Source organism: Neopsephotus bourkii, unplaced genomic scaffold, assembly GCF_033783945.1.
Source record: "Neopsephotus bourkii isolate Nb327-2 ecotype Australia unplaced genomic scaffold, CSIRO-AGI_Nbou_v1 NB_318, whole genome shotgun sequence".
In the NCBI taxonomy this organism is placed as follows: domain Eukaryota; kingdom Metazoa; phylum Chordata; class Aves; order Psittaciformes; family Psittacidae; genus Neopsephotus; species Neopsephotus bourkii.
Genome location: NW_026900826.1, coordinates 3,601,360 through 3,616,318, shown reverse-complemented (window position 1 = coordinate 3,616,318; position 14,959 = coordinate 3,601,360). Strand labels below are relative to the sequence as shown.

The window sequence follows — 14,959 nt, the reverse complement described above, 5'->3', positions numbered from 1 at the left end:
TGGGTAATATTCCCAGACTGAGTAACCTGTTTGGAATGGGTGATGTACTAGATGCATTTTTCTATTTCTGTTTACATCAGTACTTCTAAGTTATTTGGTGTCCTGGGTTTAGCAGTAGCAGTCATTTTTTCTCTTTCTTGGTAGCTGGTGCAGTGCTGTGTTTTGACTTTCGGGCTGGGAGCAGAGCTGATAAAAATGATGTTTTGGTTTGGCCAAGGACTTTGTGAGCCTCATGCTCTGCCAGGGAGGAGGGGGAGCCGGGAGGAAGCAGAGACAGGACACCTGACCCAAAGTGACCAAAGAAGTATTCCATACCACAGCACGTCATGCCCAGGATGTAACTGGGAGTTACCCGGGAGGGAGGGTGGACTGCAGGGTTGGAGGAGGTATGGGTCGGTGCTTGGCCAGGCTGGGGGGGGTAGTTATCGGTCGCCTGGTGATGAGATGTTGTATTCTCTTCCCTTGTTATTTCCTTTATCATTACTGTTATTGGTGGCAACAGTAGTGATTTGTGTTATACCTTAGTTACTAAACTGTTCTTATCTCAGCCCATGGGAGTTGCATTCTTTTCGATTCTCCTCTCCATCCCTCCAGGAGTAGGGGAAGGGCAAGAAGGGGGGGAGTGAGTGAAAAGCTGTCTGGCTGGGGTTAAACCACTACATTTGGGAACATCAATAGACCAGTAACAATGATACCGAGCACTTTCACACTGCTTTTGGTTTCAGTACGTTATTTTCAGTAAACTGATTTCCTCTTATCAATGAGGAAGCTGTTTGGTGAAGTTTTCTGTGCTCTTGTTTTTGTTATAGCTGCCTCATGGGAGAGAAACTGATCTTTATTAGACAGAGTTGTTTAGTCATGCTCTTGGATACAAAGATGTAGGAATGTTCTGACTGTAGATACTTCAGGTTATTTTGGTCGTATGTTGTCACAAACATTCAGTGGGGATGCTGAGAGATTGATTACAAAAAATAGGATACTTACTTAGGTCAAAGTTATGTTTGCATTGCTGGAGACACTTAATCATGTCAGCTTCATGTATGTACGTGTATCCTTGCAGAGCTTGGAAATGTGCTTTATAGTGCAGGGTGTAAAACATGTCATTTAGCTTGGAGCAGGTTTGTTTGGGTCCCTGGTTAATCCAGCGGCACTCAGAGTAGCTGGAGCTAAGTTTCAAATATGCCAGCATTGCAGAATGCATCCTGTCAGACCTTTCAGCAGTGTCGCTGGGTTTTAAGTTATTTTATGGTGTTGGTTTTCCTGCTGCCGTCATTCAGCTGTAGCATATTGCTAAGGTGCTTTTCTGTCTTTGATGGGCAAAACACACATCCATGTAATGGTAATTATGTGTGTGCTAAGAACAGGATCTATCCCAGATGTTCCCTGAGTCACAGGTTCCTTTCCTGGCATTTTGTGTCAGGTTCTTAATCATTCAAAATTCACTGTTTTGAAAATGTGAAGCAATTTCAGGCTTACAGGTCTACCTTATTACCGCAGACCTGCAGGAACAGCATTGGGATAAAGCAGGCCAGACTATCACTTCTAGGTTAAATAAAAGCTATTTATTGTGTTCTTGTTCTTGCATTGAAGCAGTAAGAGATAGGAATGTTTGAAGATTGTGGGATCAAGCCTTTAGCAGCAGTTTGTGCTGTGCTGATTTGTGCTGTGTTGATTTAAATGAAAAATGAAACTGACACATGCCATGGGGTTGGTGGCCTTCGCCATAACCTAAACCTGCTATTCCAAAAGAAAAGAAGAAGCCGGTAGCAACTCCACAAAAAAGAAGGAAAGGCACTTGATTTAATTAAGCCTCTTAGCAGTGGGAGGAGAAGATGACCTGAAGGTGGTGGCCTTCAAACCACCCTGACAAGAAGCTTCCTTAAAAACATCAGCACTGTGGCAGTGTCCTCAAGGTAAACAAAGGATCAAAGGCAAAGTAAGTACCAATGTTCTTCTCATCAAATTGCCCTGTTATTTGATGTCTTCAGTTTATATTAAGGATATCTTGCTCTAGTCTTTTCTGTCAGTCTCATCTACATTGTACAGCATTGAGACAACTCAGCTTTGAAGTAGCTCATCCCAGGCAAGCATTCACTGTCCATATTAGAATCTTTTAAAATCAGCAGTTAAATACACACTTTTCCCAGGTAGAGGTGCGGATGGCTTGGGTACGAATGGGTTGATATGAATATTGAGGTAGATACCGATAGTTCTGTATTCCTTTTGTTCATTTTCCCAGGCTGATGCTTTTTGTGGTGTGTGTGCTTATATACATCTATTTGACATTATTTGCTGTGGAGTCATGAGTCTGAAAGACCTGATCAAGTGGTACATCCGATGCATCAATCACAGAAAGCAAAAAAAACAATTTTGTGCTTTGATGATTAAATTGGATAGCTCTGAGCTTCTTCAGTCTCCTCTGAAATGCTCATTGATGGATAGGTTTTTAACTGTTTTAGTATTCCGGCTTCAGAGGGGGATTTTCTAATGGCATAGAGGAAGAAGGTAAACAAAGATATCTGTAGGGCTTTTTCAGTTTGTATGTCTTGTTTACCCTGATCTGTTTGGACAGTCTACTATGGAAATAATGGCTGCAATGCAGTAAGTGCTTTTGGTTTTTGAGGGAACCAGCTTAAGTGGGTGTAGTGATCTTAAGGAATGAAAATGGTTTGAAAAGTGACAACTCTGCATTTAATGTTAGTCATGTTAATGTTTCATTGCTTGATCAGGTTTTTTCTGTTTCGCCTCAATTTTTCTATTGGTCAACTGGAATCATTAAAAGCTGCCTTAGGTACTGACAGCTATCAAAGATTAGTCAGTGCTGGTGCAGCACTGTATGCATGGAAGGTGCCCAGTGACCTGCTCTTGCTTCCACTGCAGCCAACAGCTGTAACCTCACTGGGACTAGCATTTCCTGTGTTCTTCTGAATGCATCTCCCTTAGATTTCTATGAAATACAGGATTTAAAGTTAGTAGTAATCAAAATTATTAAAAGTATTGCATTAAAATATGTGCATGTCCTCAACAAGGCTTCTTTTTTTTTTTTTAACATCTTGAAAACTAAATTATTATTTTTTAAACCACTTTCTGGTTTCTCATGTACTGCCATTTTGTTCATATTCTGCAAAACCCTTTTTTGCATGTAAGCTATCTCAGGTCACTTTGTAGCACTCTTTTTCCCAAGTGCTGAACCTTCTTTGAACAGAAGCAACCTTCAGTGTTGAATTTTTTAGTCTTTTTTTCAAAGCATAAAAAATCCTTATTGGAATGTAATTTTAATCTCAAGCTTCCAGGAGTTAGGTAAATCTGTATCTGTTCTGTTTTGGCACTCTGGCAGTAAATTTTCTTATGAGCATGTTGCCTGTCGACAGAATTTTGTAGGGAAAGCAAAATTGTCTTTAAAATTTAGCAGCCTGTGCCAGCCTATGCACAAATCTGTTTCTTTTCTTTACTGAAATTATTATATGAAAAATTAGTGACATTTATTGCTCATTCTGTAGCCATTACTTGTCACAAGGAGTGGAGTTGTGTACAGCTTGGATACAGCATCTGAATATTACCTTTCAAAATTAGACATCACCGTTATTTTTGTGATAGATAATACTATGTTAAATTACCAGTTACTTTTTCCATAATGTTCTTTTATTTAACAAGAGCTGTTACCCTCACATAACTCTTAAAGCATATAAGCCTCAGATAATGGATATGGAACATTCATGAATCAAGTCCCCAGCCACTCCAAGCAATCTCAGCCTTTCATTTCACGTTTCAGCTTGTGAAATGTTTGGGCCTGCCATCTTAAAACACAAGTTTTATTTTGGTTTTCTCATTCATTTATTCTTCTGCTCTGTTCAGAAATGGTAAAAGCTGAATGTGACCCTGTCCAATGCCTGAACATAATACATTCTGTTTCCATGAATGGTAAGCTGCTCCCAGTCAATGGTTCAGTCTGTTGGGGTTGCACATGTATTTTCAAGATAATAATCTAATTTTAAAATTTTTAAAAATCATCCTTTAAAGTTATCCATTTATGTACTTTATTCAGAGAAAAAGCTCGAAGAGGATGAAAAAGTACTGCATAGATAATGGATTGTGGCATCAGGCTGCAGAGTGGTGTCACACACAACGTTGTTGCCCTACTTACTTGTTTCATTGGCTGAAAGTTTCAATTATAGCTTTTTTTTCTGACTGCTGACATGTTAAAGCACTCAGAATGTCAGGTCAAAGGTTGGGGGCTAACAGTTAAACTAAAAATAACCCCAAAGGTGTTATTTATACCCTAGAAAGAACTTGTCTGTTGCTACTTGTGTTTTCTGAGGATTTACTTTGTCTATTTTGGTTTTTAGTTGTGTTTTTTATGCAGCCTGATTGTGAATATTTCATTTGGCATAAGCAGAGGTTACATTTTAGATGGACCATTGCTTATGCCAAGCCATTAAAAATAATTCTCGCCACATGTCATACACTGTCCAAGGTATTTTGGTTCTGTTTTAGTTGTAATTTTCTTTTCATGTAGCATTTTGTTTCTTAAAAGCTTAATGACTTAAAAGAGCCTTCTGCTGAGCTGACACGGCTGCCTGGCAGGACTGCCCACCCTCTTTGACAGACTGAGTATCTTGCTGTGTGGTAGGATGCCCACATGCCAAGTCTTCCCCTGGGGTTGTGGCAGTAACAGCAGCTGTTGTGTTTGGGGTGTTGCATTACTCTGTCCTCTCTCCTTCTTCAAATGTCGAGTGTGATCTTGGGCGTTCTGTTGTGTTTTCCTTTCTCTCTGCCAAAAAGCAGAAAGAATAATATGCTAGAGGATGGCCACTCCAGTGTGTTAAAGCAAAACAATGGACTAATGTACTTTGGAAGACAAGAGCTGCTCTGAGCATGGATGGAGCGCTGGCAGGGCGATGCGAGAGGACTCTGCTGCAGACAATGAGTGAGCCCTTTGTTTCTCATGATTGCTGTAGCTGCTGCAGGCACAAATATTCATTGCAGAAGAGATGGCAGCAATGTTTTCAGCTCGCACAGAGTCAGCTGTATCTTCTCTGGGCAAATCAATGAAAAATGTATGTGTGTGCATACTTACACAGTAATACAGTAATGGATCACTTATTCTTAGGCACATTAATGAGCACTAAGGAGAAGAGTACATCTTCGTATCTTACAGCATGGAGGAAGGAAACTCTAGGCTAATTAGCAACAGTATTCTTAAGCAGAAGGTTTTTCAACTTCATTTCTTCATTACTGTCAAAGACAGGGAGCCCCCTCCTCTGCAGTGCTCTGAAGATCCTGGTGCTCCCAGGACAGACTAGGGACTGCAAAACCAGCGTGCACTTCCCATGCCCTCACACATGCCCTTCAGGAGTGTGACAGTTAGGATGAGGCACCTTTACTTTGGTGTTTCTCTCTTGGCAACAGGGTTGGTTGACGGTTTTGTCATAAGTCTGTAGTACTGAGGTTGCACTGCTTTGTCTTCTAAAAGCCTTTTGTACTTCAGGAACTAAGCTAAAAATCAGCTGAATCATCAGAGGATACATTTCATAGGACTTGAGCTTCCTGAGTCTTCATATGTTTAATGATATTTAATACATGAAACACAGCTGGTGATCTACAAATGAAAGGCTTGTTATGTTGTTGCCCATCTCCTGTGTTGGGCAGCTCCTGAAATCAGACCAGAAGTTTCTTATTTCTGAATTACATGTTTGGGGGTTTTGCTATTGGAAAGAGCACAGGAGGAATAAAAGAGAGAACAATGCCAGTCCTATGAAGAAATTGTTCTCTCTTTTTTGTCTCGCTGCAGGAACTGTTAGTGTGAGAGGAAAACTTGTTGTTTGTCTCCTTTAAGCCTAGATGTGATGTGTTTGGTTGGACTTCTCCACGTCCTTCTGCTGCTCTTTTTGACCATGAGCTTCCATATAACTCACACCACCTTCTGATGTGCAGAGCTGCAGGCTGTGCCTTGTACACTGGGAGGGTATTCTGTGAGGGGAAATGGGGAAGAAGCAAGAGTGTTTCTTCTTCCTTTCCCAGCTGGAAATGCTCATCACTATTGCAAGGCTCACAGGCCTCCTTCAGGAACGTGCACAGTGGGACCTATGGCCACTATAATGAGAAGGGTCACTGATGGGTGTTTTCACTCTCATGTGGCCAAGGCTGGCATCTCTGGCAATGCAGTCTTTGAAACCTGGAACACACAGCCTGGTACCAAGCTGACTAGTTGTGCTTTCCCACAACTTTCCCAGTGAGACTGACAGCTTGGTGTATAGGAATGTGTGAACTGTGCTGTAGTCATTCACACCTATTGCATGTGTTAAATGGAAGTTGAGAACATAAAATTGGTTGCTTTGATCTTCTTAACACTTTCCTATTAAATTTAAATCAGCACTTAGACATTTCAAGTAATATACTTTTACCAAAATGTGGAAAATCTGCTTCAAGTGATGTCTTCATCCAGTTAAATGAATGCCAGCTTGGTTAAATGAATGCCCAAGTGTGTGATGGAACCAGAGGCTCCTCTAGCTATGTCTTTGTGCAATGTGAAGTAGATGCTGGAGCTGTGCTCTTACCTGGGGGCTTGAGACTAATAACTTGATCTGTTGACCTTCATAATTTCATCAGCAGCTTTTATTTGACCACCTCAGAAACAGAGCCCCAGACCTTCTGGAGGATGTTCAAGCTACAGAAGCCACAAATAGTTTTTTCATGCATGTTTCTTTGCTTCCTCTGCATAGCATTTACTGATGGCCTCAGCAGGCGTTTGGAGGCAGTGCAGGCTGCATATGTGCTGCTTGAGTGTGTGTGCCTGAAATTCCATTCACAGTTACTGTGCAGCCTGCTCTGGGGCTTGGCTGTGCTTTCTGTGTTCCTGCTCTCCAGACTTTGGGGTAAAATTTTGCTTCTTCATTCTCCTCTTTGCAGTATGTAAAATAGAGTTAAGCTCACTCAGATCATAGGAGTCTTTTGAAATATCATTCATTTGAACTTCTTTGGAAGTAAAAAGTACTGTATAAAGCATGTATGGTCTTTAGAAGATTCAGGCTATATAAATGCTAATCTCTATCCTTGTTATTTTGCAGTGTGTTTATTATTCATACAGTTGGGTTTTCTGGATAGAGCCCTCTCTGAGATGAGAAAATTGTTTTAGTAGGAAATGAAGGTTTTCTTTTTTTTGATGAAAAGAAATTACTTCACAGCAAAGGGATCATCTTCTCTCCAGAGCTGCTATTTGTGTCTTGAACAGCCCTGCTTGCATTTTTCAGATTCAGAACAACTCTGGGAAAAGCTGGTGATTAGATCAGAAGGACGAAAGGTTTCTGTGGCTGACTCTGCTGTTGATTTCTCTATCTGTAAGATGGCATTAATGATCTTTACTAATGAGCACTGATAATTAGTGGAGCACTGTGCCACAGAGCCTGGGTAGAAGTAGCTGCAGAAGCACATAGTGAATAGTGGTAACAGGTACTTTGCCGTAGCCAGGTTCTCTAGAGCAGCTCTGCTTGCTGGCTGGACTGTCACGGCAGCATCAATACCGACTGAGCATCCTGGTTGCAGGCAGTCCAATCAGCCGTTCAGGAGCTTGGTCACTAACAGCCTCGTGTCTGCCATGTGCATTTACATTACCGCTCTCTTGCTAACATTTATGGTAGAAGGGTTGTTGCCACGCTGGGGACGCACAAAATGTATGTCCTCAAGAGGTAATTAACGTGTCTTTGTGTTTCAGAGATGAGCGAAATCAGTCAATCATTGTCAGTGGGGAATCTGGGGCTGGAAAGACTGTCTCTGCTAAGTACGCCATGAGGTACTTTGCCACGGTCAGTGGATCTGCCAGTGAAGCCAATGTTGAGGAGAAAGTCTTGGCCTCCAACCCCATCATGGAGGTAAGAGAGCTACTGCACTAACCACCACCCTCCAGCCACAGTTATTCTGGGGTTAACATAAGCATTCGGTTGAAAGAGCAATCCATACTGGGATCAAGGAACCTAGAATAAACAGATTTTAAAATACTGGTTTTGATCCATTTACCAGGAGGTGCTTTAGGCATCATTTTGTGTAGTGTTTATGACAGATTGAAAGAAGATGGGAAGTAGGGTTCCAGTGTTCTTAATATCTTTCACATAGCAAGTCATTTTTATCTGAATACTGCTTCAAATCTATTAAGCTTTGTAATAGCGGTATTCCCCAGACCACTGGCCAAATGCACACCTGGTTTGTGTTTTGTGTCTTTGCCTGTATGTGTATATTCAAGTTATAGCTGAAGTTAAGGAACTATGTTAAGTAATGATTCATCAGAGAGAAAGTCTTGGGGGAATTCCTTGAGAGAAGTACCGCTGTCCATAGGCACACACATGCATGCGTCTGTGAGCAGCCTAAGAAAATCCTTAGGACAGCTGATGCCTTGGAAGATGCTTAGCATCTGTGTACAGTAATGTGAAGTATTAGTGAATAGGCAAGAGTAAATGGAGTACACACAGTGAAACGTGAAATGCTGCCATTGTTGTCTTGCTCAGGTATTTTTAAAAATTAACTTATGTTTTATTCCTTCTTTCCTCCTGGCATGAGGAGTTCATGGTACTCAAACTATAGCTGCCCCATCACAGTTGTGTGTGTTCTGTCACAAGGTAATTGTGCCTGGTTTGTGGTGCTGTGTGGTGTTTTGAAACCATCTTATGGGCTAAACCAAGCTGTGCCATGATGGGCAATGGGCTCTGCTCTTGAGGGATCTGAGTGTCCTGCTCTGGGAGGAAGCCAGAGGAGCTGAGCCTTGTCTTGAGCTGCATCTTCCCCAGTGGGAGCCAACTGCGAAGCAATGGCAGCTTTGCAGGCGTGAGCTAATCCCAGAGTACTCCTTTCATTGCTCCAGTGTTTGCAGTGAGTGTCACACTGTCCTTGGCCACGTTGAGATTTGGTGCATGGCTAACGGATTTATGGGTCTGCCTTACTCTGCACACCAGGAGGTGGTACCTGGGGCCAGGCAGGTGGCTGTGCCCTCACCGCCTGTCTGCTGAGTGATAGCTACTGTAAGAGACTGTGCAGGATGGGTCTGCAGTTTGCTGTGTGTTTGCTCCATAAAACACAAACTGTTCACAGGTTTCCCTGTGCCACTTCTGTTTGGTCTCAAAGCCTAAATCAAACATCCTCTCTCTCACTCCTTGGACTGCACCTCCCAGTCTGTGGTCAGCAGCTCACCACTAATTGTCTGATTTAATTTCCAGAGCAAGGAACTCTAAACTGAGGGCTAGAAATGAACTTTCCATCCATACCTTTTTTAGCCACTTAACACCAGTGGTGGTGCTTTATTTTTATTTTCTAGGGATAACAACAATTTCATGAACCTGGGTATACCTAAAATTCCAGTTACTTTCCACATTGCTATGACTGGATGAAAGTAATCCTTTTAACTTCAGCACTTGAACTCTAAATAAGCATTAGACTGTTATGAAATCAGGTGTTGAGGCACATTCTAGGATAGCAAAATTAGTGTTTTGAACTCTTCAGTTGATAAATCAGCAGAAACACAAATTAACCCCTGTAGATTAGGAAGAAAATGAGTAATTCATTATAGAAACAGCAACTCCTCATCTGCGGATTGTGAAATCTTAGGAGCAGACGGTAATTTCATTTTTTTAATTCCTGTTTGAGCAACTTCATCATTTTATGAGCTTCCATCATTAACGTTGTAATTTCACCTTGTCTGTGCCAACTAAATACTCTGTAATATCAAGTGACCACTATACCTTTCTAGCAACATTTGAATAAGTAGTTTAAATCAGTAGCTATATACAGTTTTCCTGTTGCAGATACAGAAATTGTCAGGTCTTGAAACACATCTTTATGTGTAATTTCCTGCCTCTCGTTGTTTGTAGCTATGTGAATTGTACAACTTAGTACATATGCTGCTAAACAATCTTGTAATATCAAAGACTGTTTCTATAATATCTTCCAAAGGAATGATTGGTTTCTGAAAATACTGTAATATTGCTGCCACCACCACCACCAAAACAGATCCACAGTAGCAATAATTTTAAACCACAAGAAATGCAGCCTGAGTACATTCAGTTTGAATGAATTTAGTGTTTCTTAGGACTTCAGAAATGCAATTTCTTGTTCTTTTATAGCAGCTGTTCATCTGATACCCACTTTGACATCTGGTTGGTCAGGCACGTGTGGTGCTGCTTTTGTAATGGAGGTTCGGAGAGTATAATCCCTGCTACCTGTGCTATACCCAACTAGCCCTTACTGATTCGCAACCCTGGAATACTGGATTCCACAGATTTGGAATACTGATACCTGGCATTGCTATTTGCTCTCATTTGGTTTCCTGAAGTTTTATTTCGGTACAGAGTTCCTATGGATGGCTACATGAACAAGGGAACCAGGACATAGTTACAACTCTGTTCTTTAGTTGGGGTGCACTTCAGAGTTAGGTGCTTGATAACATACACTCAGTGGCATATGATAATAGGCAGTGTGCTATATCTGAATTATTCCAAATACCATTAGTTTTAATACAGAGATATCTTTAGGGTTTTTTTGGAAGGTCAGTTGTTATATGATGTCTAAACCACAATATAATAGAGAAGAGAAAATGCTATTCTTTGGAGTTCAGCGTGTTGTGATTTGCATGCCTTGATTCTGATATATCCAGCTGGTACCTAATGTCCCAACACCGGTGAGGTAAGGCAGAGTTGCACCAAGACTGTTTAGGAACCACAGTCATCATTCCAAGACCACATGCCAGAAAAGAAATAGATGAAATTTAGTTTATTGCATATGAAGCTGTATTGAATCACTCTAAGAAACTTAGGCATGCAGGGCAGCATTGAAGACTGTCTCCACAGAGTCAGTAACAGAGCTGCTATGGAAGGGATCCAGTTTCAGGGGAATTAAGTCTGTAAATATTCATTTTTAGATTATATTTAGATACACAAGTAAATATTTTGTAATGATATGTTTGCAGAAATAGTTTGGAAATGTGGTTTGTTACAGAGTAATAATAGTAATAAACTGTTAGCCAGACAGGATACAGGGGCTGTTCGCTGGACTATGGGTTTATGATAGGTAGACTTACAGAGGATGCAAGATCTATACATATATCTGTACACATACATGTAGGGATATATACAGTGTGAAATAATTGTTGTAATTTTATTAAGTCCGTAGAAGGAATCTGGGTGTAGGTGAGCATTCTGTCAGACTCTTTAATTCTTTTAAGACTTCAGAGAGCAATGAAGAATTTTTAGATTGAAACTTAGGCTATGTGAAAGTGAAATTGTTGCTAGGAAGATCAGCTCCTGATACTGCGTTACTGAAAACCATATTCTGATGTGACTTGGTGACCAGGCAGAGATTGTTCCTTATACAATTCTTGATTATTTTGAAACCAGGGCAAAACTAATGTTGTTAAATGTTTATGAGCCAAGTAGATGATTAAATAGAGTTGATAATTTCTAAAAGCTGTTTAACCCTTACAGTATTTCCATTTTTCAGTCTATCGGAAATGCCAAAACTACGAGGAATGACAACAGCAGTCGTTTTGGGAAATACATTGAAATTGGTTTTGATAAGAGGTATCGAATCATTGGTGCTAACATGAGAACTTACCTCTTGGAAAAATCAAGAGTGGTGTTTCAGGTAATACTGATACAATCTTCTTACTGTATGTTTGTGTGACTATTCGCAAAAATGCTGTTGCAATATTAGTTATCTCTCCTAAGAGCTGCCTGTAGTAGTGTATTTGTAATATAGCACATGTTGGGAGGGAGGAGAAAAGGAAAACCAAGTCAGCCCTTCATTATAGGCGTTATTTGTAGTGATAAAATGTGTATTAAAAAGGCTGTGTATTTGAACATGAAATACTCTCAGTGCACTACTAGGTGTGAGTTTGTGCTTACCGTAGTAATACAGAGTATGGCCACAAAACCTAGCAGAAAGCACTCATACTCAAGAAGAGCTCTCTGTTGTGGTTGTAAAGTTGACACCTTAGCTCACTTTCAACCCCTTTTTAAAACCCAGTGCTATCACAGTAATTACGAATAAGTCTCAGTTGCCATCACTTCTCTCCATCTTTGCCTACCTTACAGTCTAGAGCTCAGTAAAAATGGACTTATCCTTGAATGGCTGCCTAAAGGTATAAACCTAAATAGTTACAATTTGCATTTTGTAGGGGTCTTACATGAAATACTGTTGTAAATGTAAAGAACAAGAGACTTCCTGCACGTTGTTCGGTTGGAAGAGAGTTTGGGGTTTTTTTTTGGGTTTGAAATTATGAAACTGAGAGTGCTTAAATTCACAATGATGGTGTTGGTCTTGAGTCATAACCTTCTGAGCTGTGTTTGTCCTCCGTTTGAAAATTCCAGCCTTGCCTTGGCAAGGAAGGTACTGCCTTCACCAGCCTACTATAAATGCTGAGGTGAATGGTGTTAGTTATTTTTGGAAAATGAAAAGCTTTTAAGTATGATCATTTACCCAGCCATAGAACCCTGATCTATATTTAATAGTAATCCACACTTCTGGAAAGCAAAATCATACATTTTTTTGAAATGAAAATGTCTGCATGCCTCTTGCTGTTGAAAATGGATTAATCAAGAAGGAAATGATAGGTGCTGATTTATCTGTCCTTTTTCCATGTGGCCTCCATGCTCTTAATTGTCGAATCATAGATCATTTAGGTTGGAAAAGACCTTAAAGATCAGCAAGCCCAGCTATTAACCGTCACTGCCAAGTCCACCACTAAACCATGTCCCTAAGTGCCACATCTACACATCTTTTAAGTACCTCCAGGGATGGTGACCCAACCATTACCCTGGGCAGCCTGTTCCAATGCCTGACAAACCTTTTATTGAAGAAATTTTTCCTAATATCAAATCTGAACCTCCTCTGGCACAAATTGAGCCTGTTTCCTCTTGTCCCATCACTTCCTACTTGGAAGAAGAGATGGATTTAGTGCTAGAGAAAGCATTAAATGTAGTAATTCTTTTCTATTTATGGATGTTTCTGGCATTTGTTAAGTTGTGAAAAATAATAAATACCTTTCTTTTTAAAGGCAGAAGAGGAAAGAAATTACCACATCTTTTACCAACTTTGTGCCTCTGCAGCATTACCTGAGTTTAAAACTCTACGATTAGGTATGACATTATTATTCATTGTGTTGTGCAATTGTAGGTAGAAAGCAGCGTCTCTGAGCTTTTTGAGCCATAGAACTGAAAGAAGAATTGCTGGCTTTTGAATTCTAAGCTTATAAACCTTCAAATACTAAAATACATTGAAAATAACTAAAATGGCAGATTGCAGTCTTTGTGGGGTTTAGATAAAACAAAAGTAATGAATTTGTTTAGTCAGTATATTTTAACACACTGCAGTTGTAATTACTAGGATTTATTATGTCCTAGATTACCGCATAGCTTTCCAGTAGCGAGGGTGAAATTCTCTTCTCTTGGTCCTTTAAAACCTTTTTTCCATGGCTCCAGCTACCAGAAAATTTTACCATTTATCTTATAAGCACCTGAAAAGCTTATTTTCCATCTGCATTCTTTCACTTGGGCTGTTACCAACAATTGCTTTATCACAAAATTGATAAGTGAAATTCTTCGTTTCTGAAGTCAAAATGTTGACAAAGGAAAGGTTTCTCATTTCACAGGAGCTGGTGCTCTGTAAAGGAGGAGCATGACCATGACCTTGGGCCAGGCAATCACCTCCTAGTTTTTCAAGTTCAGTCTAAATTTCACTGCTTCTTGTGTATTTGTAAGAGGGTTTTTTTTTTTAAGAGTGGGCAAACTGCACAGCCTGTCAGTGCTAATTGCTGAAATATCGTTCTGGTTTTAAAGTGTTTCTCTGCTCTTTTGCACCATCCTGGCACATTTAGGATTCACATCTGCTGACACAAGAAAGAAAGGAACCGATGTAATTATAACTAAAGAAGCCATTTAGCAGACTCCTCTTTCAGTGTTCTTGAAACCTTAGCAGATCAGAAGAAAAGGAGTCTGTTACTGCAGCTGGAAGCATGGTCATTGAAACCATAGGAATTTACACAGTACCCAGGAGAGCTAGTGCTCTCCCAGTGAAGCCCAGTGCTCTCCCCAGAGTGGTATGAAATATTCAGTTCTCCAACCACGACTTCTCAGCCAGAACAGATCACAGATACGTAAGACTAAACCAGACCATAAATTAGAAATGGGAAGAAAATGGGCAAAATAGTTATTAAAATGATGTAAAAATAACATAAGAGTATCTGCCACATAATTCCAGAGTGCTGCTGTCAACTCTGTACCTACCACTTGGGTGGCTAGCTCATACTTGAATAATAATTGCTTCTAAAGTTGATTGCTCCACAGGTGTGGAAGTCTGAACTAAGATTAGGTAGAAAATATGCTTGAGGCCCTATTGTAGGAATCAGGTACTGAAAGAAATTCTTCTCCAGAATAAGTCAGTCCTGTAAGCCAGAAGGCAAATATATAATGACATATTTCAAATAATGGATTCTGCCAAGAGTAACTTGATCATTACACAGCTTTACAGATGTGCTGTGAATTTCTGCATCCGTGTGTGTAAAAGATTTGGTTTTTCTCTTGCAGGGAATGCAAATTACTTTCACTACACGAAGCAAGGTGGAAGCCCTGTGATAGATGGTGTTGATGATGCTAAGGAAATGGTAAACACCAGGCAGGCCTGCACTCTGCTAGGTAATTTGTGCAACACAGTTGTATCCCAAATCCCATATGCTAGCAGGTGTTTTCTGCATTGTTTGCTATATTTGGTTAAAATCTGTTGCATTTAAGAGCAGGGGGGTTCGAAAAACTTTAGGACTGAGATGCTTTTATTGCATTAAGAAGGTGTTTAAATTGCCATGGAATCACATATCTAGTGTAGGAGGAGCACACGTTACAGGAACATAAATACTGGATTTCCTTGGTGTAGCATATGCAGCATCGGAGGTCACTGACAAAGCACTTTGAAACAGGAAATTAAATAG

The 14,959-nt window shown here is 40.3% G+C and overlaps 1 protein-coding gene across 1 annotated transcript in view; it reads left to right on the top strand.

Annotated features, from left to right (window-relative positions):
* Positions 1 to 14,959, top strand: part of MYO5A (myosin VA) — a 101,721-nt gene that overhangs the window by 33,992 nt on the left and 52,770 nt on the right. The window contains exons 5-8 of the mRNA XM_061347424.1: positions 7,712 to 7,868; positions 11,479 to 11,622; positions 13,034 to 13,115; positions 14,562 to 14,669. Of these exons, the coding sequence (XP_061203408.1) occupies positions 7,712 to 7,868; positions 11,479 to 11,622; positions 13,034 to 13,115; positions 14,562 to 14,669 (491 nt within the window). The remainder of the gene's footprint in view (positions 1 to 7,711; positions 7,869 to 11,478; positions 11,623 to 13,033; positions 13,116 to 14,561; positions 14,670 to 14,959) is intronic.